Here is a 24,703-nt window from a genome sequence, read left to right as displayed (position 1 = left end):
ATCAGCTGATGGCTATTTTCAATTATTTTCAAGTTTTCAATCATTATTCTGCAGAAAAGACATTTTCCTGAAATTTCCCAATATTTTTTTTAGATTGTTTTGGGTTAGTAGCTCTTAAACACGGAAAACTCAGTCCAATATCAATCAAATTGCATTGCCTGAAATGGTTGATGGTTTAAATGGAGAAAATGGCATGTACTGCCAACGATGTAGAGTATGAAAACATGGGCAATATATAGATGATAAATATAGGGACTGGAACATAGCTGTTAATATTTTTTTCTCTCCACCATTCCAGGCAGTGCAGTTCAGTGTGACACTGAATTGTATTGCAATGGATGGTTCTTTTCAAACTCAAAACAACAGAGATAACCCTTGGTAAATTTTAGGAAGCGTCTCCTTTTGCAATATAGAAACATTAGTGGGATTTCCCTTTAAAGTCTAAATACAGTCTACACTACAGTTTCGTTGTAATGTCTGTTCGCCAAATTGAAAATCTGATAATGACAGCTATCATAATATGTAGAGCAATATATCACTCTTATTACACACACAGACAGTGTGGAGCCATCAGCCCGGCCTTTGGCTGCATGTTTATCTGCTAGTCTCTTGTTTTGGATCAGTTGTACCTCTTCGAATAAAAAGTGCTGGAAAGCAAATATTTGTGACCTTAGCTGCCTCTCCCTGGCTGTAAGGTAGTGATTTGTATTTAGCTGTGCCTCGGTCATATTACACGTTTCACATTAAAAGTTTAGTGGCCAGGTAAATGCGATGCAGCCTGCCTCCAAGGGCTTTTATTGTGAAGCAGAGTGGGGCGACCGGAAGCACGGTGTTGGTCGAAAATCTACCTTGCAGCTGGGAAAAGCCGTGCAGTTGTCCAGCACCCATTTAGGCCTGCAGATTTTTGGTTCGCATGTAAGTGTAGGGAATACAAAAAAATAAAAAAAATACTTTCGTGCTAGGCTCTTGAAGATGTTAAAGTATTGACTAACATACATCAATACATCACCAATTCCTCAGTGTAACTTTAAATGCATTCTGAAGAGGGTGAAATCTTTGTTTACGTTCAAATTAAATATGAAATTGAACAGAATAGCCCTCTGCGTGATAAGTGCAAAAAAAGATTTTCATCTACGAACCCCACTGTTAATATTTCAGTAGCCTAATGTAAAACAGACATAAGTGATTTATCATTCACTCAAAGTGACAGCATGCAGTTGGCCTGTGGATGGATTTATACTATGCGCAGTAATTTCACCAGGTTAACGTAGGTAGGGTGAAATATCTTTAACAGTAAACCGTAAAGCCTCAGCGGCGGCCATGGGCACAGCCTAAATTATAGCTGCAGGAAATGAGTCATGATTCAGGTCCAGAGAAGCCGTTTTCGCCGCCTTGCATGTGTAATACGCAGTTTACCTGCTCGTGACATATAGCCTACCTTGATAGCTGCTTTTGTTGTGACATTGCTTTCGCTCAAATGGGGTGTAATGATGTTATCTAATAGACGAGAGCAAACACACTTTCTCTCCCAACTCCTCCCTCACGATTTTGCCCTCCCTCTGTTTTTTTAAAATCTGGTATTGTGTTGTGTTCAGTCCGTGTTGCTGCCGAGCAAATTTAGTTGCAGCCACATTTCAGCAGCAAGTCTCCTCGCTTTGACTCCACTGCACGCGCTTTTTTTTATGTTGGGGCACCGCCGTCGATTTGGCTTTTATTATTTCTGATGTAATTTTTTTTTTCTATCACGGTGGATCAGCTCAATGCGATGTTGTGTGAATAGTTCATAACCTTTTTTTGTGTAAATAATGAGCAGATATTCAGCCAGCGATAATCCAGGAGAGGACATTTGAATTTGAATCGGATTTGACTAACAGGTAAGGAGCTGAACATGATCTCGTCTGGCGCAGTTGACTTTGCAGCGTGTGTGCCTCATATATTAATGCTACTTGCCGCATTAAAGCAACTAGCTACCAGCTACATATTTATTCCAGGATGCAGTTATTATATTTAGAAGTTAAAGACGCCTCTTCCATTGTGCCTGTTGCTCGGAAGCTCGAGCTGCCTTTATTATTGAGCCGCGTAATTGCTACGACGTAAAAATATAATAATTTACATTTGACCTGCTTTGTGTAGGCCCGTGTCTACTGAGAACTGACTGCTATGCCTGTGTAATTAAGCAAAGGTTATTACGATAGGCAATATGGACACAACATGAAGCTATAAGGAACTGTCATATTTCACTGCAATGTCAAATCTGGGATATTCACACAAGGTTTGGATGGATATACTATGTTTTATTTAAAGCGTTAATCATAGTTTTAAGTTGTGTAAGTTACACGTAGTTGGGTTTAGCTATTATAGAATGTGAATAGCTAAAGATCAGCGTTATTACTTTCTACGACGCTACTAATATTGGATTTAAATATATCACAGCAACTGTAGGCTACTTCCTGGTTATGTTGCTGTTGGTCTGGAGGATATTGCACCCAGTCTGTTTGCAGGCAGCGCAGTAAGGTTGAGTCTGTGTTGTCGTCTCCCTACATGGGGACCAGGTAAGGGGTCAGTCAGACTCACAAGCCACCATTGCTCAGTGTTGTCACTACCTGCCTGTGATATGCATTTCCAGTGGATGTGTTATTGTTTTACTTCATTTAACAGCGAGTCTGGACTCGTTTCTGCTCTCTCCAGGCTGTGGACTCTGCACCAGTCCAGCTAGTTTTCTTTCACTCAATATAAACACTGATAAAGCGACACGCACGCACGCACACACACACACACACACACAGGCGTAAAGCCACAACTCCCACACAATCTGTCCTCATTTCCCCTCTCGTGCACGCCTTAACTGCCCAGGATGCTCCATCTTTTATGGCGCAAATAAAACCTTACACCAATAATGCAGCAGCATTAACAAATCACAAAATGCTATGCTGGCAATAAGATATTGATTCAACCATAATATCTGCTATTTTTCCACTCAGTTAACTATCAGTATTATCCATTATGAGGGGTGTGAAACCCCAGGCTCATCAAAGCCAGTGTTATGGTGAAGTAAAAAGAAATGAGTTGGGCCTATGTTTCACAGTAAAGCCTATTGAGACAGCCTCAATCTATTTCTTGAATCCAAATGTTCAGTACAACAGGCTAGTTTAGCATTACATTTTTGAAGCATTCATGTACTGTGTAGGCTATATCCTCCTGTATGATTGACTAGGCTGGGTGTATGTTTTTTTGAATGGGTGCTGTGGTGCTTTAATGAGCTGAAAGGATTACAGATACTTAACCTAATTACTTTGCTCTCTCCCTCCAGGCTGTAGGCTTTCGCTCTCATTGTGATTCATGGCTACATTTGTTGGATCTTCCACCTTGTGCTTTTTAATCAATCACCTGATCATTGTTGCTGCCCCGTTGCTCTTGCCCCGCCTGTCCCTTTCTGTCACTGCTCACAAGAGTTGCCTATTTAGTGGAACACATCACACAGTTCTTCTTGGAGGAAAAGCTGCTCATATGATTCTTGTCCTCGCAAGCTTGGTGATCAGACGTGTTTTCACAGCTATCTGTTATGGCCGCCTCTGCCTCATGCTCGGTCTGAAAAGGAGTAAGTTCACTTGGCTTTTGGATGTGTTCGGTGTAAGGAAGAGATCAAGGGAAAACTCCAGCAAGCCTCTTGTGTGAAACCGACATAAAGATCTGGGCTGAAATGTATTCAAATCTATTTAAATTTTTGAATACTACTGGCTTTCCCCAATACATGGAATAGGCTGACTCACATGATGAACTTTTTGTTCTCCCTGTCAACCTGCTGTGATAGCTTATCACATTTCACATTTACATTTTCACATTTTACCTGACGCTCTTATCTAGAGTAGCTTACAATGAGTGCAACAGTAGAATAAGCTTCTTAAATTATCAAAATTGCTAGCAACCAATCCAATGGCAAGAAGTACAAGTGTCAGGACTCCTATAATCTTCTATGAGCTAAAGAGAGAGAAGGGATTTTTTTTTTCTTCTCTCAAGTGTTAATGTATTACCCTACCATTTTCTGAACGCCAGGCTGATACTTTGCAGCAACAGTTTTTTTATCAGTATAAATAAGGCTATCTATTAGTGTAAGCTGATAAGATGCGGTGAGGCTGTCTGTCTAGGTGGCACCTAGCCTATACTAGCCATAATGCAGACGTCAGCGCTCCGGTGAAGGTTACACTGTCATGAAGCCCTTTGGTGCACCATATTTGATGAGGGACGCAGTGCGCCGGAGTCAACAGCAATCCCCCTCCATCCCCCTTTTACCTCCCCCATCCTGTCCCACCTACATACTGACCCCTACCTACTGACTGCTGGAGTCCCCCCACCCACCCACCCACCCACCCACCCCCACTCCTCCCACTGCAGACACCTGGAGGACAGGCAGCAGCATAATAACTGTTATAACTAGGCCACTCTATATTTATTCACCATGCAGCGTCCCTGCAAATGACTGTTTATGCTGTATTGTTAAGGTCAAACAAGTTCAATAGAGCCTGAGGATGATGGAATAGTTCTGTCACAAAATTTACAGTTTATTGTAGTTGCCTTTATAACTACAAGGAAATACAGTTGAGAGTTTTTGGTGGAATTTCTGAGTAGATTATGTTATAAGGTTATATTGCAGATTTGTAGGTCATAAAGTATAATGGTAGCATAGCTAAAGCTTATTTTCATGCTTCCTTAATTTTCATACTTCAGAGCTTAAACCCATTCATCAGTGTTAAGAGGGACACAACTGAGAGTAGCTGTGTGTGTGTGTGTGTGTGTGTGGGGTGGGGGGGGGGGGTATATAGAAGTAAGAGTAGTTCCAGACAAATTTCCCACTCCCTTCTCTCACTCTTATCCTTTCATTTGTTCCACTCATTCCTTTTGATCTTCTTTCTACTTCGCTGTTTGTTATTCTTATGTATCTTCTGTATCCCTCTTAATGTTTTCTCTCGGCAGAGTGTTTATGGTTCTTGCTCCAGAATCAATCCATTAATTTTACTACTGTGACGTGTAGTATACTGTGCAAGATTGCGGCTTGGCACTTGAAGCGTTGCATTCCAAAATGGGAGATCTTCCATTTCAAAACTGTGACATCTCCAAAAAAACAAAAAGAAAAGAAAGAAAATGACTGCTGACGTGGAAGTAAAACTCTAAATTAATAAGAATAAGTTTCAGTTTCTAGATAAACATTACAAGCAACCACGTATTGGCATGTTTATTTAAAAATGCTTGTTTTCTTTAGGGCTTTGCTTACAAGTTAGTGATGTCTTTGAAGATGCAATTCTGTATTCTTTTTATTCCGAACAATGAATGTTGGGCAACTCTTTTCCCCCAGGTGGATATATTCCATTTTTGTAAAGAAAGCAATGTACTGCTGGATTTACCCTGGTGGTTTTATCGGCCTACTGCTGCTAAATAATTCACTGACTACTTGTGATCAGTCCCATGATATGCTTTGAGAATAGAGTCAATCAAAAGACTTGGTGAGCTGACTGTTTTTTTTGTGACAATAGATGTTGACTACAAGCTATGGACCAGTAGAAGTGAAGTTAACAATAAAAACTCAACATTCCCTCTTTTCCATGTTGCTGCATTTCTGCATCTGACTGGGATATAGTTGTTATACTTACTTATGATTAAGTAAGTCATTTCAATTTTCCTCCTGGCTTGAGATCTTTGTCTTAAATGGCAGATCTGTTAGCTTACACATAGATCTCGCAGGTCGTGCTCTCTCTTTTGAACATGTTCAAACAAACACAAAACCCATGGGGGTCTGTCACATTTAACCCACTTATTCATGATGCCATGATATGGCTCCTCTATTTTTAACTGTCCCCATTGTCCTGCGATATCTGTAGAGGCGCTGATAGAGGACTAAAGGCAAAGATAAAAAAATATATAAGCTTGGAAAAACAATTGTGTGTGAATGTTTGGGAGGGTGAGGCTGCTGGAGAGCAGAGTCATGGCAGCATACATCAGCAAGTGAAAGGTCATTAAGCAGCTAGCGTGTATATTCAAAGAGACAGGGTGCAGTATAGACTAGAATGGTTTTGGAGGAGAGCCAGTGTCCACTGTGTAACTTTCCAAGAATGGCTGTAGTGGGAACTGTGTGCCATTTGGTGCCTGGTGTGGGGAGAGCGAGGAGAGGAAGTGAGGAAGGCGTGCGTTGCTGAGGAGCGTTTTGATGATGCTGGCTGCAGTGTTGCATATTGCTGAGCTGCGCCGTCAGGGTGTGCGTAAGCAAGGGCGCTTGACGCTGATGTGGACCTGAATGCAGGATGGGCAGAGCTGCAGGAAGAGTGCTTGCTCCCCCGAGGAAACTTTCTATTGATCTGTAGGTAGGCTGGGAGGGGGAGGAGGGGGGAGAGGAGGAGGAGGAGGAGGAGGAGGAGGAGGGATAGACAAGCATCATGGTTAAGCAAGCAAAGCAATTGCTGTACCCGCTCATCTCTCATTCCTGTTTTTTTTGCCGGTTTGTGTCTTTGTTCTTGTGTTTGAAGGTGGGTGTATCAGTTTAACTCCCACCTCCCCCTCTCCCTCTCCCTCTCTCTCCCCCTCCACTGCGGTGCTCTCCTCCTGGGCTGTCTATCTGCCCGCTCTCACACACATACACACACACACACACATACTCGTTCCCTCACACTCGCCCCCCCACCGCTTCCTCCGTCTGTGTCTGCCGCCATGAGACACAGGGACCGATAATATCTGCCCCAACCCCTTCTCCTCCTGTTTTTTTTTTGTACTCCTCCTCTCCTGCCTCGAGCCTTTTGTTTATTCACTTTGTGCATGAATGTACCACCCTCATGTTTTATACAGGCTAGCCCTCCTTTCTCTTCACTCTCTCTCCAGTCCGGCATGCTGTCCAGACTTTCTCTTCCCTGTGAAGCTCAGTTGCAGGTTGTGGTTCTTCTCTGTGTACAGGTTTGGTTTACTGAGCTAACCAGCTCGCTGATTGTTATCTGTATTCAGTTAGTGTCCAGACTCGTCACTCTCCGCCCTCGCAGCGAGCGATACAGTAGGCAGTATCTCCCCCTCGCATCAGTCTTACACACTGCAGAAAAGTCCACTGCATAGGCTTCCACGCCTGCGAGAGGCAAAGCTGTTACAAGTCGGACAGTTTGGACTTGTACAGTTTGAATCTGGGCATGTGGCTCAGCCATGACAGTGCTGTGCCAGAGAAAAGAGGCTGGGAGGAACAAGGACGGCTCTGTGGAGGGAGGAGCTGTCGTGGAACCCGCCCCGCTATTGGCTACTGACGTATTCTGCCTGCCTGCAAAAGTCCGTCTGATTGGCCGTGGCCTTGCAATGAGCACAGCAGCTGCAGTTGTGAAGAAATACCCCTTCTCTTTCTTCCTTGTCTCTCCCTTTCTTCTTCTTCCCCCCATATTCATAACTGTCCGCCGTGGCTGCAAATCGCTGGTGTTGACCACATGCAGCGGCCTGTGCCATCTCAAGGACATTGCTTTCCACAGTATATTGCAATATGATTCATGTCAAGTTAGTCAATTACTTTCTGCTCTGTGAAGCTCAGGAGAGTTAAAGTGACGTCTCTGTCCTGCCCGCAATCTCCCTCATCCTCTCTCTACCTATCTCTCTCTCTCTCCCTCTCTCTCTCTCTCCCTCTCTCCCTCTCTCCCTCTCTCCCTCTCTCTCTCTCTCTCTCTCCTGTATCACTTAATCAAGACATAGCTTGCCCTTTCCTGTTCATTGCTGCCTCCCTCCCTCCCGTATGCTCGGCTCCCCTGTTTGTTTCTCCTCGCTTTTATTCTCTTTCTCTCTCTTTCCCTTCCGCCTTCTGCCTCGTGTTCCTCATCACACTCCGTTCAGCCTTGAAACAAGCTGTTGACGTGGTTCCAGTAAACTGTTAGCAGTGCATTTTTAACCTTTTTTTTCTTCAACAGGCTACCACCTTATTCTTTTATTAATATTTTTTTTTCTGCTTTTACAATCCACAGCAAGGTTATTGCAACAAGCAAGGACATGCAGAAGAGAGGTCAGTGAGGAAGGATGACAACAGAAGGATAAAAGAGTTCCCCGGTCAGAATACGGAGAAGGAGGGATGAGAAAGAGACTGAAATAAGAGGAGGAAGTGGAAGTCCAAAGTGCCTACTGTGAGGAGTCTTCTTCTGCTGTTTGGCTGCTGCACTGCTGTCCGACTCTGCGTCCAGCTCCTCCATTGAACTGGCCTGGCTAGGTGAGAGCGGGGCAGAGCGCGGTGTGTGTTTGGCCTTGAATGGGGCGATATTTTACCCTGACCCCTGACAGCCAGAGAGTCATCCATCCCTCTGCTGATCTGCAGTCCCCACCTACCGAGCCGCCGCCTCGTCTCATCAGAGCAAGGACACTGTTCCATAAGGTTCTGCTTTTTTTTTAATTCTTTTTTTTTAACAACAAAAACAATCTTTTTAGTTTCGCTGTCAGCAAGTGCGGACATAACTAGCGCTACAGTGACTGTCCCGGACCTGGCCATGTTGACGTGAATGTGACAGTGAGTTACCGTGTGCATCAGGTGATTCAGAGGCCGGGGGAAGAACAAGAGTCAGAGGGCAGAAGACGGTTATCACAGTGCCTCCCTCTCCTGGACGAGTGTCTGCCTCAATTACATATCCCAGCATGCCAGAGTAATGTCCTCAAATTAGTTTCTGTTGTTTTTGCATGAGACAGAGCTGGCCTCTGCTCACCGTCGAGCCCCACTATCTCACCCCACGCAGTGAACCTTCAGCTGTCACTTTTCCCAGGAACGACTTCAGTATATCCCTTAAAATCAGCCAACCAAAAGGACCTGCCTGTTTGTGCCAAGGAAACTGAAAATATTTTCACTTTGTTTGCTTTGCCTGGAATTTTTTTTTCTGCATCACTACTAGTTGCCCTCGCACTATCCCAAGCAGCGCCCATCCGCCCCGACTACTGCTCAGTGTTTGTGAGAGGCTGTAATGGCGGTCAGTATGACCATGGGACGGGACACCAAATGGCTGACCCTGGAGGTGTGTCGTGAGTTTCAGAGAGGCACCTGCTCGCGGTCTGACGCCGAGTGCAAGTTTGCCCACCCCTCCCGAAGCTGCCATGTGGAGAATGGCCGAGTCATCGCCTGCTTTGACTCACTCAAGGTAACAGTGCAACAGACATCACACACCAGGCGCTGGCTGATTACGAAAGCCAGACAGGCTCTTGTTTCTTTCCACGCTTTCACTGTGGTCCATGTCAAATTCGCTAATGCCTTATTGGCTCTGCATTGTACTGTATAGTCATGGAAGTTAAAGTGCCGCCCCCTTATACACACAGACAGACTATTTCAATTGGACAGTTGGTCAAGCCTCTGAATAAAGCTGCAGTAACATTTTTACCGCAGGTGCTTTTACCTTTTTTACCTCTTTCTACACTTACATTTGAGTGACCTCTATGTAGATTTTTCGAAACAGCTTCCTTCCTAACTTCAGCTATACATCCTCATGTCCCGTAAAGCCATTTTGCTGACGGTCTGTCCCTCCCTCCAGCCCGTCGCCCTGCCCCAGCACCACTGCAGCTGCTTCCTGAGTCTCGTCCTCTCTCCTCTACCGCAGAACCCAAACACTAGCACTACTCACAGGCAGCGGCTAAAACTAACACTCTGCGAAGTGATGATGCCTTACTGTATTTTAGAAGCGCTGCGGCGTCAGCTATCAAAGGCCAATTGTGCTAAAATTGAGAATAGACTGTTGCTGTGTTTGTGTGTGTGTGCGTGTGTGTGTCCCATGCATGTGTGTTTGTGAGCAGTTTTGCTTGACCAGCTTCCCTGCAGTGAAAAAGTGCGACCCAGACAAGGGGCTCTCTGTCTGAGTGCAGCTGCTGTCTCCTCGTTTATTGAGTTAGAATTTATTATTCAGCCATTTTTCTGTGTTATGTCCTCCAGAGCAGGAGGGAGATGGGGAGAGAGAGAGAGAGAGAGAGGGAGAGGGAGAGAGAAAGAGAGAGGGGGGCCTAGCAACAGCACAGGAGTGCGTACCCATTGGATAGTTTGATCTTCCTGAGTGGCACGGCTGTTTTTAGCACAGAGCAACAGCCTGGCTCTGTATTGGTTGAATTGATGAGAGAAAGAGGCAAGCTGCTTTGTACCAAAGGCGATGAACGTGCATTAAAGGCCATGTTTGGCTGTCTGAAGCCCCGGGGTCGCACTGTCGGTTTGAGAAAGTACTGAAGTTCGAGACGGCTGAAGGTCAACGTGGCTTTCTTTATCAGGAGCCACAGCAGGGCTTTCATGCTCACACAGTATGTCAACAACCAGCTCCTTACAGCAGTGTTTCTATGCTTATAGTTGTTCAGGCTAGATTATACCGTTCCTCAGCCGAAGGCAGTTCTGCTGGTCGACTAGAAAAACAAAGCAACCAGATTCTACAGCATCATTCCTTCCTCTCGCTCTCCGTCTCCCCCTCCCTTCTTTGTTAATTTTATGGATTTATCTGCTAATGGTCTGCCTCCTCACTGTCCCTCCCATATCTGGCATCTCCTGCCCGGTCCAAGTCGCTGTCGTTCCCTGTTGCTCCTCCATTAGGTCTGTCTGGTCAGTCTGAACCTGCTTGGGGAGTGGAGGGGAGAGGAGGGGGGCAGCTCTTTTTACCTTGTTAACTGGAGTGCTGCTGTCATCTAAAATGATGAGGCTATGTGGCTACCACATCTGCCCTACACCACACATTTTAATATAAATGCTGGAGATTCTATGGCAACTCATTTGGATGACATCATTGTCACATATGGAAATGAACCCAGACTTGAGCTTGCTGATCCTTTAGCTGAAGACAAACTTCATTTTCACCCCAAGCTTCCAGTAATTCAGTTTAAAATGGACACAACAGTTCAGCTTTGTGCAGTTAGCAGTTAGTGTGCCTTTATAGTCTGTTGTAGTCTTGTTATAGCCTCTTTTTAGGCTAATGTCCTGTCTCTCTTCTCACTGAATGTGCAGACAGTACACTACTACTGTACTAAGAGGGACTTTCTCTCTGTTACTTAGTGTGTTGCTATGGCTACCAAAAGGAGATTCCTGACCCAAAATTCGCCTTCACTCCACTTTTGATTTGCGTCTTCCTCTTCCCTAGTTTACACTCCCATTTTGTTTCACTTCCTGTGTTTTTTAAAATCTTTATCTATGTTTATGCTACCAGAACACAAAAATATAAACACACTCAGAGGTGACGGACTGCTCATTTGGTTTTTGTTTTGTGTAGCACACCATGTACAAAGTAGATCATTAAGCTCATTAATAGGGCATGCACCGTTGTGTGTTCTTTCCCTCTGAGTTTGGGCTGGTTCACCAGGCCTGCCGGGCTCATGAGACTCGCTGCTCATTACAGGCTCATCCCTAAACACACAGCTTGCTGACGCAAAGCTTGCACCCATCTCCAGTGTAGGCGAGAGTCGGGCTATGTTTGTCTGGATATAGGGCCTATTTCAGGCTGCTACATGTTTGCTTTATGCTTTCAGTCTGGCATGTGAGATCATGTGAATCCCTCCTGGGGTTCAGCTATAGGAGACACTGCGGTTTCCTCTTGTCCTGTATGGTGCTGCTCGTTCTGCCGCTGCTAAGCTCCTCTACACAGACATCTTCTTCCCCGCGTCCCCTTCACAGCACAACATCATCCATCACCATCAGTGTCTCCGCACTGTGGCATCACAACTTCACCTCTCCGTAATGTGTGTGTCTTCGGTGGCAAGGTCGAAAGCACGATAAGCAAAGCCCCAAACTCCATAGCATGGCTTTCTGCTCTGTCGATTCCCGTGGCGTAATCATTCGCACCTAATGAGAGCCGGGGCGGGTGGGCGGGGCTTGATGACAGGGCACGAGGCTGAGGCTTATTGGAGGCAGTTTAGGGGGTTAACAGCTCATCTACAGGGGGAGACAGCTGCTGGCAGCCCAGGGGTTTAATGGAGACTGCAGTTTCTTTGGAGTCCGTGTTAACCTGCAGTGTTCCTGCACCATCTTCATCTCTCCCATAGACTCTGACAGGAGAGCAGAGAGGAAGGACATTGCTTTAAGGTCATTTGGGGCCAAAAATTAATTGCTTTTAGATAAATGGTTAAAATGAGATTTGGGGTTTGTCAAGAAGCCAAAAGTGACAGGTAAAAGGGACTTAAAAAATTACTTCTGCCCAAAATGCTTTGTGGCCGAGATCGCTGATGCAGAGCAAGCCTCGGCTGACTTTGAAAGACTTACAGCAACCTCCGTTAGTATTTGGGCATTGAGACACTGTGTGATGTTTTGGTTCCATACTCTCTCACTCATATTTTAGATCTAAAATAATGCTTTTAAAGTGTAGACTCCCTGATTTTCAGGGAATTTCAGAGTATTTTGATTATTTATGAGATGAGCCAGTGAAGAGTTAGAGCCCTTTTGTGCATTTCAAGGTACATTTGGTCAGATTCAATCCACTAGTCATTTTTAGTTTAGTTTATATTCCAAATGATTATTATACAATGACCTTTCAAAAGTTTCAACATTTGTTTTATAGCTATTGCTTGATATTTCATTCATATTTTCATAAAGTACATATACTGTACTCTGCTCAAACAAGAGTATCACTTGGCTTGTAGTCACACAAACGGTCTGTTATCACTGTATAAGCCCCTATGTATTGACCGAAGCTTTGCGTACAGGACATATACAAAAGGAGTTTGCCTGTGCATATAAGTCATCTAGTCTACATACTGACTGTTAAGCCAACATTTCTCTTGCTGCTTTTGTTTCTGCCTGAGTAGTCGTAAGACCATTAGCATGTCGGACAAGGCCAAGGTACAGCAGGCCCTTTTCATGACCAAATAGATAGTTATTAGACACACTGCCCTGATTGAGAAGTTTGACATCCGTGTGTGTGTGTGTGTGTGTGTGTGTTCTTTTGGGGCGGCTGCGTGGCATAATGTTTATAGAAAATGTCCTTGAAGTGGTTGATCTGGGTCCAAGCCCCGTGTCAGCATGCATCCCCCCTGCTGAAGTGTCCTTTAGCAAGTCACTGGATCCTTACCAGCTCCAGGCTGCTACTCTGAAGCTGACAGGGCTCTGACCTCTCTGGAGGTGGCAAGTGAAAGAGAATTTTCCTACAGGGATCAATAAAGTATCACATTATTATTAATAGAGTGGGCTTGCCGGTTTCTCTCACCCCATCTCCACCTCCAATCCCTACTCTTTGCTTAACAACATGCCCTCAGAGTCACACAGTGAAATATTTGTTCCCTCTCTGGAAAGTAGCACATTTGTTACATACTGATAACTTACCAGGTAGTGATATGGAATCTGGCTTGCAGGATGGTGAGAGTGGAGCATGTGTTTTCGCTGCTCCAGCTTTATCTTTTGTCAGTGCGGTTTGCTTGACTCCACTGTGCCGCTGTGGAAAAATCCAAACCTTGCTCCAATACTCCATCTGTCAATTCACATGGGCAACAGGCTTTGCAAAAGGACGTGATAATGAATTAATAGTATAAAATGCAAAGTACAGTTTGATTGTAATGAAATGTCCATGTAATTTTCTAATTGCACTAAATTGCAAATTGTAATCACTGAAATACATTTGCGTGTAATTGCAATTAATGATAACTTACGAGTGCCAGTTAAATCCTCTTGTTTATTTTTTGGCTCAGGTCTTTGATGCTTCCAGTATAGCACATTTTAATGATGGAATCATTAGAAAGTGGCTTCAGATTTCTCATAAATTATCCATCATACAATCTCCTGGGCCTTCATTAGTACTTTATTTCAACAGTAATTATGTTGTTGTTAGATTTTTATGAAAAGCCAGTTGATTCTTGATGTTTTGTATAACAAAATGAACAAATTGTACTTCGTTGTATGGTTAAGCCCTGAACCAAGGCTGGATCAAGTGCTACAATTAGAGGATCGTTTCATCTTTGGTGATGGAGAGTCCTGTTGTGTTTGGGGTCCTTGTCAAGGCACGGCCCTGATTGATTTATCCTCTCAATTACATTATTCTCATCTCCCTGCTACATGGCTTCATCTCTCTTAAATCTAATAACTAAGAGTCACAGTAATGCATCACTCTGCCTACCTGCTCCTGAGCTGATCGTTCCTCCCTCCTCCCCCTTTCTCAGGGGCGTTGCACGCGTGAGAACTGTAAATACCTGCACCCTCCTCCGCACCTGAAGACCCAGCTGGAGATCAACGGGAGGAACAACCTGATCCAGCAGAAGACCGCAGCGGCCATGTTGGCTCAACAGATGCAGTTCATGCTGCCCGGAGCACAGTTGCAGCCCATAGTGAGCAGCCCACACTTGACCTTTAACTCTTCAAACCGTTGAATGCATTTGAAGCAATGTCATTTACCAAGCTCTGCCTGTTAAACACTAATGCTGCATCCATACTGTGGAGGTATGTGGTAGCCAGAAAACCAGATGGTAGTTGTTTTTAATAGTAGAATGACGGTAATCTCTGTCAACACTCGCATGAAGTGCCGCCTGCCGCGGCTGCAGATGGAACTTGCAGACAGAAGTTGAATTTTTCCAACTTTTGCCTGCTAATGTAGCGGTGAAGACATGCAGGATGTTGAAAAATCGAGCAAAATGGGTGTACCCACTTGCAATTTTGTACACCTGCTCTTCTCGCCTTCCAGCACAGTTAAAGTAGCCTAGTGAGTAAGCAAGAGCTATCTTCAGACCGTCTATTCTAGTCCGGGAGAAAAAAGATGTAGGCTACCGCTAAATTTGGTTTTGGCTGGGTCATTCCAGTTACCTGCTTTAGCCTCCCATTCATTTACAATGGGAATTATATTTAATATTTTGTGCAAAATAAAATATTGAAAATAATCATTCGCTCAATACTATTTCGCACAGCAGTTTTTATTGTATTAATAGTTGAACCTCTTGTTTATCCAAATCACCTAGAGTTCTACAGTTTTGCAGTTTGCGGCTTATATGACTTTATTCATCCACAGTGAATGCAGCATTGGAAGGCCCACCAAGTGTTATCCAACCTTCTAAAAGAAAATGTGAAATTTCCTGAATCCCAAAAATGTCATGCAACATCTTTTGTATTTTTCCATGCATAAGGCCTCTAAATGAGTTCCTGCTCATATTTGCTTCTAAAATAATCACATAGTCCATCTGCATAGTCCTCATTCCTGTGCAAAACCCACAACATTGGTGATGTCACCACCAAAGCCTCTGGTGCCATATCTCACTTTGTTTTGTCTCCCTCCTCTCTACCACTCTCTCCCTCACTCCCTCAGACAACATTCCCAGTGACGCCCTCCCTGGCAACCAGTCCCAGCATGGCGTTCAGTCCATATCTGAGCCACATGGGTCCGGGCATGGGCTTGATGCCTGAGCTGCTGCCCAGCACTCCCCTGCTGGTCCCCGGGAGTCCCACTGGCCTGGCAGCCATGGGCAACGGCACCTCCACACAGAAACATGTGCGCACAGACAAGTTAGAGGTATGCGGCCTATGTGCAGTTGGTGTGTTTCTATGTTTGGTCGAAGCACGATGAAAGGTAAATGTTGATCAGCGCTTCCCCCGGCCTCGCCAGGTTTGTCGAGAGTTCCAGCGTGGCAACTGTACGCGGGGAGAGAGCGACTGCCGCTACGCTCACCCCCTGGAGGCCGGCATGGTGGACTGCAGCGAGAACTCGGTCATCGTCTGCATGGATTACATCAAGGGCCGCTGCAGCCGAGATAAGTGCAAGTACTTCCATCCCCCTGCCCACCTGCAGGCCAGGATCAAGGCTGCGCAGCACCAAGCCAGTCAAAACGCCGCATCCGCAGCGGTGAGTCCTGCTGAACACATTGACAGCAGCAAATACTGTTACATGAGCCTGGACTCTTTGTTCCTCTCACCAAAAACAAACTATGCTGAACTTCCCTAGAACAAAAGAAACAGACCGCTACTGCTTATCTTATTGAAAAATATATCTCAATGTATGCTATGTCTGCTCAACAAAACACTGCCTTCCACTGTGGAATATGTTTGTGTTCTCCAGTTGGATATTGTTTACTGATGCATTGAAGGCTCAGGGCATCACACTAGCACTCGACCGACTTGAAATTTGATAATGTATTCTGGGGATTATGTTTTGTTTTTTGTGAGTGTCTGCTACTGTGCTTGTATTTGAGTCTGTACTCTCGGTGAAACAAGCAACAGGGGCTAAAGTTAGCGTTGTGAGCAGCTGTAACCTAATCAGGTCAATCTGCAATGCAGATGCAGAAAAACAAGAAACAAGGTATTAGGAAAAGATACAAAATAGTAAAAGGAAAGGAATAAGAGAGTAATGCCCATTCATTTTGGCAAATTGACTTCATTTTTCATTCATTCCGCGTGTTTCTGTTGCAGTGGCTTCTAATGCCGTATGCTGTTTAATCATGGTTGCTGTGACTACCAGTCTCTTATGTAATGCTGCATGTTATGATCTATTTGTGTCCCCTGTACTTTCAGTAACCCAATCGTATTTTGATTTCTAAACTGTGGACCTATAATTATTCATTCGTCTTCTCTCTGACCTCTCTCTTCTCTCTCCTCTGGCTTACTCTCTGTCTGTGTTTTTTGCTTGGTCATCACTGTCTGTCATAATGTGCTACTGCCTGCTAACCCTGTCGCAGCCACCTGAAGGGAGACCTGCAGTCATCAGGGTTTCGCTTTTTCACTTATTTCATCTTAATTTAACCAGGCAGGTTAATTAAAAACAAATTATTTTTTACAATAACTGGCTGGTATCACATTCTACCACGTGATTAGGTGAAACCTTGCCCCGTTCATGTTATATTTCTATTCCCCTGTATGAGTGAAAATGTTCTCTTCGTTATTTTCCATACCTATTTGATGGTTCAGCACCATCCCCATTAGAAAATGGAATCATAGCAATCCCATTTTGCTCTTGGCCTGACCTCTGGGCTGGCCTAAATCACTCCAGCTGGTCGTAGATACTGCAGTGTCCTCTTGTGGCGGTATACAGAACCATCAATAACAGTGGCTGCAGAATCTGAGGAGCACTTAAGGAGAGTTTGTATTTAATCTCAGGTAACATGAGATGCTGCAGTTTGTTGTTGGGAAGTTGTTTATATACTACAAGGACCTAAACTCAGATGTAGCCTGCAGGAGCCCATGTTGTAAGACAGTCTCCGCTTCTGTCTCTCTCCCTCTTTACCTCTCCTCTCGCTCACCTCCCTTTGTTCTTCCTCCCGTTCTCTCCCTTCCCCAGGCTCTGCCCCCGGGTGCCATGCAACACCTACCAAAGAGGTCCATCTTAGAGAAGAGCAACGGAGCCGCTGCCACTGTCTTCAACCCCAGCATGTTCCACTACCAGCAGGCCCTGGCTAACATGCAGCTCCAGCAGCCAGCCTTTATTCCCACTGGTGAGTCTCATGTACGCACATAAACAACACCGAGACACTCTGCATATAATGTTGCCTAAAGGTTCATGTATGGGCTAAATTAGGGAACCTTAAGGAACCATGGACCATGAGCCCTTGGAGCTTGATTAAGCTATTAAGCTATGCTCTGGGCAGACAGGTCAGTGTGATAAAAAGAGCTGTGCAAAGGCTTTAATACTGGCCGAAGTATTACTGTGGAAAAGAGGTTGTTACATGTGTAGTGCTAACAGTATGCATGCTCTGTCTGTGCAAGGCTTCTCTGTGGTGCAGCTGCTCGCCTTTGCTCCTACTCTTAATGTACGTTTCTCGCTTTCTCCCACTTTTGTCTATTGTGTTCTGTGCATTCGGTTCACTCTTGATTGACGTGTTATGAAGCCATAACAAGAACGGAGACCGCATGGTAAAATAACCAATTGCTTTAATCAAACAAACAAAAGCACATAGACAATAAACAGGATGGGATGTGCGTATCAGTATTGTAGTGTGTGGGGAAGGTGGAAATTAACAAAATGAAAGTAGCAGCAGCCACTGAGCCACAGCAAGCAGGGGAAAGGCAGAGAGCAAAGAAGCCTCTATTTATAAGCCCAGACAACATTAGTCCTACTAGCCCCACCTGTATTAAAGAAACAGTGGTTAGAAAAAAAACAGAAGGCTGTCAGACATGAAATATGCCATATGTCTACATTAGGGCTGGGCGATATGGTTGAAATCAATATCACGATAATCATTATTATTAAGGATTATGTTTGATATCGATATATATCACAAAATGGCTTGCATATGCAAAATCACATCAATCAAATGAATGTTCATCCCATTGAACTGAATGGCAATGTTAGGGTGTGATGTCAAACAAAACTGCAATTTCCAAATAATATTGCTTAAAATTTTTCATACCTGAATTTGTCAGTTTTTAAATAGAAATTGCTCATTATCATCAATTTAGACAGCAGAATTGTTTCACAATATCAAAATAAATGATAAATGATAATACTGAATTATCGCCCAGCTCTAGTCTACATTATACAACATAGAGGTCTTAGATCCAAGATGTCTGCATATTGTTCTGTGCTGAAGGGAGAATTTATCACACATGCACATTTATTATGCACACGTTTTTATCCTCTATTCTTGCTGCTAGTTGGTATCATTACTTTATACTGATCCCATTCTGAGCTTTGATGTCTTGTCTGCGCATCAGTTGAAAGCAGTTCGCTTTTGCTCTGTATATAGCTCACCTTTGAGCTGCAGCTCATGTCCCCCACTGGTTAATGCCTTGTTTTCATGTGTGTGTGTGTTTGCAGGTGTGCACGCTCATGTGTGCACGTGCACGCACCTTTAGGCCTCCACAGTGTCCTCCCTGTGTTCTTGTCTGTGACAGCCTTGATGTCGCTTGCATCGCCCGCACTAACCTGAACCTGTTGACTTGTCTTGACCTGTTGTTGCCAATCACACCTCCTTCCTTTCCCCTTTCTCTTTTTTTCCCATCCACCTATCCTCTCCTCATGCCATCATTCCCCTCTCTCCTTTCCTCTTTGTTCTCCTTTTGCCATCTTCCTCCTCCTTTTCTCCTCCCATCCTCTTTCTCTCGTTCTCCCCACCTGTGTGTGTGCATGATGTGGCAGGCTCAGTTCTGTGCATGGCGCCCTCCGGAGCCATGGGTAGGTCAGCTCTCTCATTGCAGCAGAGGTAACAATAGGTTGTAGTGCACAGAAAACTGTGTGAATGGGCCAGTAGGGAAAGACCTTGATTGGTGGACAGTTTAGTCTAGCCAGGTTATCAAAAAAAAGCTAAATCCACAAGGAGGAACACACCATAGCTTATTTTGGGCTATATGACAGACAGTCATTTTGGAACTATTTGATTGCTTTGCAGGCCTTTTGCCTGCTTGTCTGTGTGTCTTTCCATCTGCTTGTCTGCTTTCTTGCTACCAGTTAGGAATTCACATCCATTTTCTATTTATTTTACAATTCTTGTTTTGTGTAGGCAATTCACTGATTCATTTTACGTCTGTGCGAGCATGCCTGGTGTGTGTACACGTGGTTATGTGCGTGTGTGTGTGTGCCAGCTCAGACAGCTCAGGGAGAAGTGCGAGGGCTAGCAGTCGTTGGTCTTGCAGTAAGCCTCCCTCCTGTCTCTTGTAGGGCTTATGAAAACCCAGGTCCCGCTGGCAGCGGAGGGCCGCTGGGAGAGGCGGGACTGGAGCAGCTGCAGGCAAACCCCCAGCCGCCTCCTGTCAGTGCCTGGATTCACTGGTGAGGGGACTCCCTGTAGGTTCTCCCTTCCCAGACCCGACCTGTATCAGCCCTCTTCAAACACTCCACAGCTCCAGTTGAGCTGTAATTACAGGCTTGTAGGGAGCGGTGTGTACACCAGCGTTCCTCAGTCTGTGCCAGTGCCATGGGATGCAGATATTCACAACACGTATTAGAAATATCACTATAAATCCGAGTTTAATCATAGAAAATAGGATAACGGATGCAACGATCTGCTGAACAAGGTCCGCATTGCATTAAAAAGGAGAACAATTCTCTCCGTTTTTACTCACTTCATGTTATTTTTATCGAAGTCCATAAAAATCAGTCAGTATGTAAGAAAATGAATAATTCTCTTCCAAACATAAACACCAGAGAACCAGAACCAGATCTGTGATGGTCTGGTGCTGGTCCATTAACGATGAATAGAGTTTTATTATAAATGCATAGTATATTTTATATTATCCTAGTGATATCACTTCAGAACTAGAAAATCTATCCATATCCCCATAAGGTCCCATTCATCTTTGGACTTTTATAGTTCTTTGTGGAGTAGTATGGCATCATACTATTCCCCCTCTCTTACACACACACACACACCATTGTAGTCAACACTCTGGTAGATGGCAATCATTAAAGGCTTCTCAAGAGGTGTCTGCAAGCGTGTGTGTGTGTGTGTGTGTGTGTGTGTGTGTGTGTGTGTGCAACCACCTGTTTTTATGCATTTCCTGGCTTGTCTTTGTGTTCTTCATCCATAGCCCTTTTACCCCCTCCAGCATGCTGATAATATTATGATAACAATACAATACTGATTTGGGGAATATTTTCATTCTCAGTAAAAGCAGGAAATTAGGAGGTATGAAATGAAAAAAGGTGCTTTGTGTAGGATTTTCTTATTGCTGCAATTTGTCACTGTGAAATAAGTTGCCAGGATGTAGTATGTTGTTAGCAGAAAAAAGAGAATTAAACAGCAGCCCAATTTTCTGCTTTTGCTTTCGTTTGGTTGTGTTTGGGAATTCTAGGGCTCCATTTACTCCAGAAGCTGAGAAATCCCTTCTAATATTCTGGCATTTACACAAGACAATACACAGGATTTGGTGTTATTTTCTGGGATGGTAGAGGGAAGAAGGGTGGGAAGAGAAGCTTTAAAAGAGAAAGAAATGGAATACGCCGATAGGAAGCAGGACACATGATTTCTCGAATGTTGCACACAAGTTTTGTTCTATCTGTGAGTTGCAATTCATTTGTCAATGATTTATTTAGAGGAAATTCTTCACTTGTACCCTTTAAAGTCCAAGCCTGCATTGTGTGTTGAGTGTGAAGTGGAGATGTTGAAATTTTATCTTGTAAAGCCAGAACGTTTTAAAGGAAAATGTCACTAAAAAAAAAAAGAATTAGATAATGTTTCACAAAAAGCATCAAGTGAAGTAGAAGTTGTATTATCTTCCCATATCTGCGATCTCAAGAGACTTTATCATATCAAGTCTCAGGACTGTTTCCTCTTGTCGTTTTTTTTAATTCTCTGATCATTTGAGTGTAAATAAAAGATAAACAAGTGTCACATTCTAGTTGTGTGACGTTACTGAAAAAGCTTTTGCTTCTATATTCTCTTATTGTTCATTTGCTCCCTCCATACACACACCCTGTTCATTTGAATACAATTATCAGATACTCTAGTCTGATTGGATTGTATGACTATATATTGCCATATTTTGTTAACTACCATTTGTTGTTGAACAATACATTTCCTTTTGTTTTATAGCTGGTTGGCTCTCCTCCGATTGAATTTGTAATTTTCTTTATCTCTTTATTTCGTTTGCATGTGTCTTGATTCTTGTTCAAATTCATCCTGGCAATATCACATGACTTGTGCCATGATTTTTGGTCCTACACATTTTGCCATGGTAACCATATCATTCCTATTCCCCCCCCCCCCCCCCCCCCCCTCCTCCCCCCCTCCCCGCCCATATCCTCGTCCTCTGTCTTTCGTCTGACTCGCCTGAATAAAAGTTCCCATGATGCACGGTGCCACCACCTCCACTGTTTCGTCGGCCTCGACCCCAGTCACCAATGTTCCTTTCGCTGAATCCGCCGCCTCGAATCAGGTTTGCCCTTTCATTTTGGGTTCTCTTTTATTTTAGCTGTAGGTTCTCAATCCTGTCCACAGTCTTCTTTTATCAAGAAAAGAAAAGAACACACCTGCCTATAATTTCACACATGTATTATGTTCACATTTCATCTTTCTTCACTTTTCAGTCTGTTGTGACATGAGCAAATGAAAACAGAATTTTATTTTGAGAGGAACCTTAAAATAGGTAACTGTTTTCATCCAATTGTCTTAGTTTCGTGTGGAGCCATATCACGCCAGGCTGTCTGTCTCAGTCCTCATTGTTGCTCTATGTAACGTACGGACACACACTACAGTTTGTGGTCTGGCACTGGTACTGCAACTTCAGCCCTGCAGTAGTCGAAATGCCTCTACTCTCCTCTCAGCTGTAGTGAATTTCCCTCGACTCGTATTCTGAATTTTCCCTCCATCACAGGGATTCTCACACATTTCACACCAGGGACCCAAGTAGGTAGATATTTGGTCAAGGAGCCACTCAATAAATTCATCCATTTGGGTAAAGATTCATAAATAGTTAAGGACTTGTCTCTTGATCCACTCTTTTGAGAATTGTCTATTTTAAGGTTTGATTCATCACACTGTCTACAAGTGGGAAGTTAATGGCTGGAAAAGTGAAACCAATGATCACTATATATCCACATTCTCCTAGTGTGTCATTTGTCAGCTGGAAATATAAGAGAATGTATTTTTTTTCTGTAACAATGGGTAAAATAGCAATTATAAAATACAAATGGAAAGGAGCCGTATGAGTAACAGTACCCACTACTAGGATTAGACTGATAAATCAGTTTGCCAATATTGGCCTTTCAGTAAAAATCAGATATTGGTGAGTCAGTGTTGCCCACCGTCGATATGATGAAGGTGAGGATATGATTTTACTCAACAGCTTTGCTGTGGCATAAGCAGTTAATTTCAAGCTAGGTTTGACACCTTAAAGGTTTTTATTTTAAAAACCAAAAAAACAAGTAAATAATTAATTACAGTATTACATACTGCATGCATTGCGAAGTGACTGGGGAAAATGTAAACTAGATGTAGACGTCTAGTAAATAAAAATAAACAACATGGGTTTTTGTGTTCCATGATGGTCTGAATGCTGTTTCAGAGGCTTTTCCACCCTGTGAAGAATCAAATTCTGGGGGAAACTCTAAATTAGTATAATTCTTTCTTTTTTTTGTTTTTAATGGTCAAATACCGTACAGAATACTGGCTATTGGCAATTTCAATCCCAAAATGTCGGTATGGGTCATTTAAAATCCATTTCCCTACTACCTACTGCTATTGCCTTGCTATTGCCTTAATTTGAAAAATAAATACTGTTATTGTTTAGGCTCAATTGTCGTGTTTTATCCCAAGTTAATTTTTTTATTGGAGAATGCAGGCTTTACATCATGAGTATTTTGTACTCTAACTTACTGAATCATCGTCTACTGAAATCCGCTGTTTGTGTTGTCTTTGTTTCATCGAGGGGTTCACTGTCCCTCCCCCCAACTTTCTCTCTCTTCCAGTAGACGCCTCAGAGCTTTTGAGTCCTGATCCGGTGGAGCTCCAGTGCATCCCCATGGAAACCCATTTCTGTCCCGTCCCCAAACTGCTGGTGGCGGCTCCAGTGGCGCTAAACTCAGTAAGCCTCTCCCGAAACCCCAGTTAAAGTACCATCGACAGTCCTTTTTCCTACCCCCCGCCCCTCCCGCCCCTCCCCACCCCCCCACCCCGAAACCTGCGCCCCACCTGGGCAGTCATCTCTCTGAATGCAGCAAACATGTGCCTAACCTCCAGTGACACACTAACTGAGTGGCAATGTGAACCTCCTTTGGGGATTATAATTATAAAACGTCATGAAAGATCTGTCGGTTCACGCAATATTTAAGCTTGGACCCATTACTGTTGCTATAAGGCAGGCAGCCGTCCTGATGCATACGGACTTGAAGATCAGGCTGAGCAATAGAGCTCCCTTGTTCTTACAGCCATACATGCCCACACCTTAAAAGCACTGCAGACATGCGTGCACACACACACACACACACACACACACACGCATACACACACACGCATACACACATATATACATACACACACTATTTGAGACTGAAAGCCCTTTAGGGTTGGAGCCATTATGTAAGGCGACCCCCCCACATACATTTGACTGTTCCAAAGTGAGAAAAGCTAATTATGGAAATTCAGATCAGACGACAAGCAAATGGACCGGCCGCTGGTCTGCAACCATCATGTGTTGTCGTCTCTTGAAAGAGATGTGTTTCATATCATGTCTTGTTTACGTTTCAAGATGGCTAAAAAAAGTTAATGTTTCAGTTTCAACCGTACCATGTATACCACACAGTTTGTTTCATGGTCTGTACTCTTGTCTTGCCTGATGAAACATTAAGTCTCTCATTGTTAATTTGTTTGTGCCTTTGATTTATCTGCTCAGCTGTAGAGGAGACTTCATTCCCCAAAACAATTCAAATATTAGATTACACCATACAGTGAAAGATGTCATGTGCAATTAAAGGCAATATTTGTAATTCCAAAAATAGTGTATATTATGGCTTCTGGTCTGAGAAAATCAAATAATTACAGTGACATCCTCTTTAAAACTAAAGTTTGAAAAACTGTTAAATTGTTTGAATTCTTCTGTTATTTTCTCCAGTTTCATATTCAGTATCTGTTAATACTGGATCACAACAGAAGAAGAGACGTTACATTTCTTGTAATGGTCACAGCCTTTATAATTAACATGTGACAAATCAACTTCAAATTGACTTAGATATAAAGTGATGATATTATGACTACTGTACTGCTAACGGAGCTGAGTTGAGAGATCTTTTAAGAATGTGGTTCTTAATTCCTTTCCTGAAGGAACAAACTGCCTTAAACAGGCAAGGTGTCGTCTGTGTGAGGGCCTGAGTCTGTGTGACAGGAGCAGACCAGACAGCTCAGACTATTAAAACTACACATTGAATTTGAG

At 43.6% G+C, this 24,703-nt stretch overlaps 1 protein-coding gene across 4 annotated transcripts; it reads left to right on the top strand.

The window, feature by feature from the left end:
• Window positions 1-1,690: 1,690 nt before the first annotated feature.
• Window positions 1,691-22,205, top strand: mbnl3 (muscleblind-like splicing regulator 3). 4 transcript variants are annotated; one of them, XM_071539394.1, is made up of 10 exons: window positions 1,691-1,874; window positions 7,971-9,122; window positions 14,086-14,250; window positions 15,219-15,422; window positions 15,516-15,756; window positions 16,073-16,089; window positions 17,181-17,334; window positions 18,978-19,013; window positions 19,497-19,607; window positions 21,618-22,205. In XM_071539394.1, exons 2-10 carry the CDS (start codon window positions 8,949-8,951, stop codon window positions 21,746-21,748), a joined length of 1,233 nt encoding a protein of 410 aa, XP_071395495.1. In that variant the 5' UTR covers window positions 1,691-1,874; window positions 7,971-8,948; the 3' UTR covers window positions 21,749-22,205. The 4 variants fall into 4 exon arrangements, with proteins under 4 accessions (XP_071395495.1, XP_071395496.1, XP_071395498.1 ...); XM_071539395.1 differs by lacking the exons at window positions 16,073-16,089; window positions 18,978-19,013 and having other exon boundaries at window positions 15,516-15,749; XM_071539397.1 differs by lacking the exons at window positions 16,073-16,089; window positions 18,978-19,013; window positions 19,497-19,607 and having other exon boundaries at window positions 15,516-15,749.
• Window positions 22,206-24,703: the final 2,498 nt, after the last annotated feature.

The sequence above is a fragment of the Centroberyx affinis genome, unplaced genomic scaffold (genome assembly GCF_046629955.1).
Source record: "Centroberyx affinis isolate AG114_WGS23_722 - 3 ecotype Tasmania unplaced genomic scaffold, CSIRO-AGI_Caff_v1 ptg003460l_1, whole genome shotgun sequence".
NCBI lineage: Eukaryota > Metazoa > Chordata > Actinopteri > Beryciformes > Berycidae > Centroberyx > Centroberyx affinis.
Note: the sequence above shows the minus strand (reverse complement) of the source record. Positions and strands in the feature narration are given on the sequence as shown.

Coding starts and splice junctions, on each gene's coding strand:
- mbnl3 (XM_071539394.1), top strand. CDS start 8,949: ATGGCGGTCAGTATGACCATGGGACGGGACACCAAATGGCTGACCCTG. Junction 14,251..15,218: donor GAGCACAGTTGCAGCCCATA/GTGAGCAGCCCA, acceptor TCACTCCCTCAG/ACAACATTCCCAGTGACGCC. Junction 19,014..19,496: donor GGCGCCCTCCGGAGCCATGG/GTAGGTCAGCTC, acceptor TGTCTCTTGTAG/GGCTTATGAAAACCCAGGTC.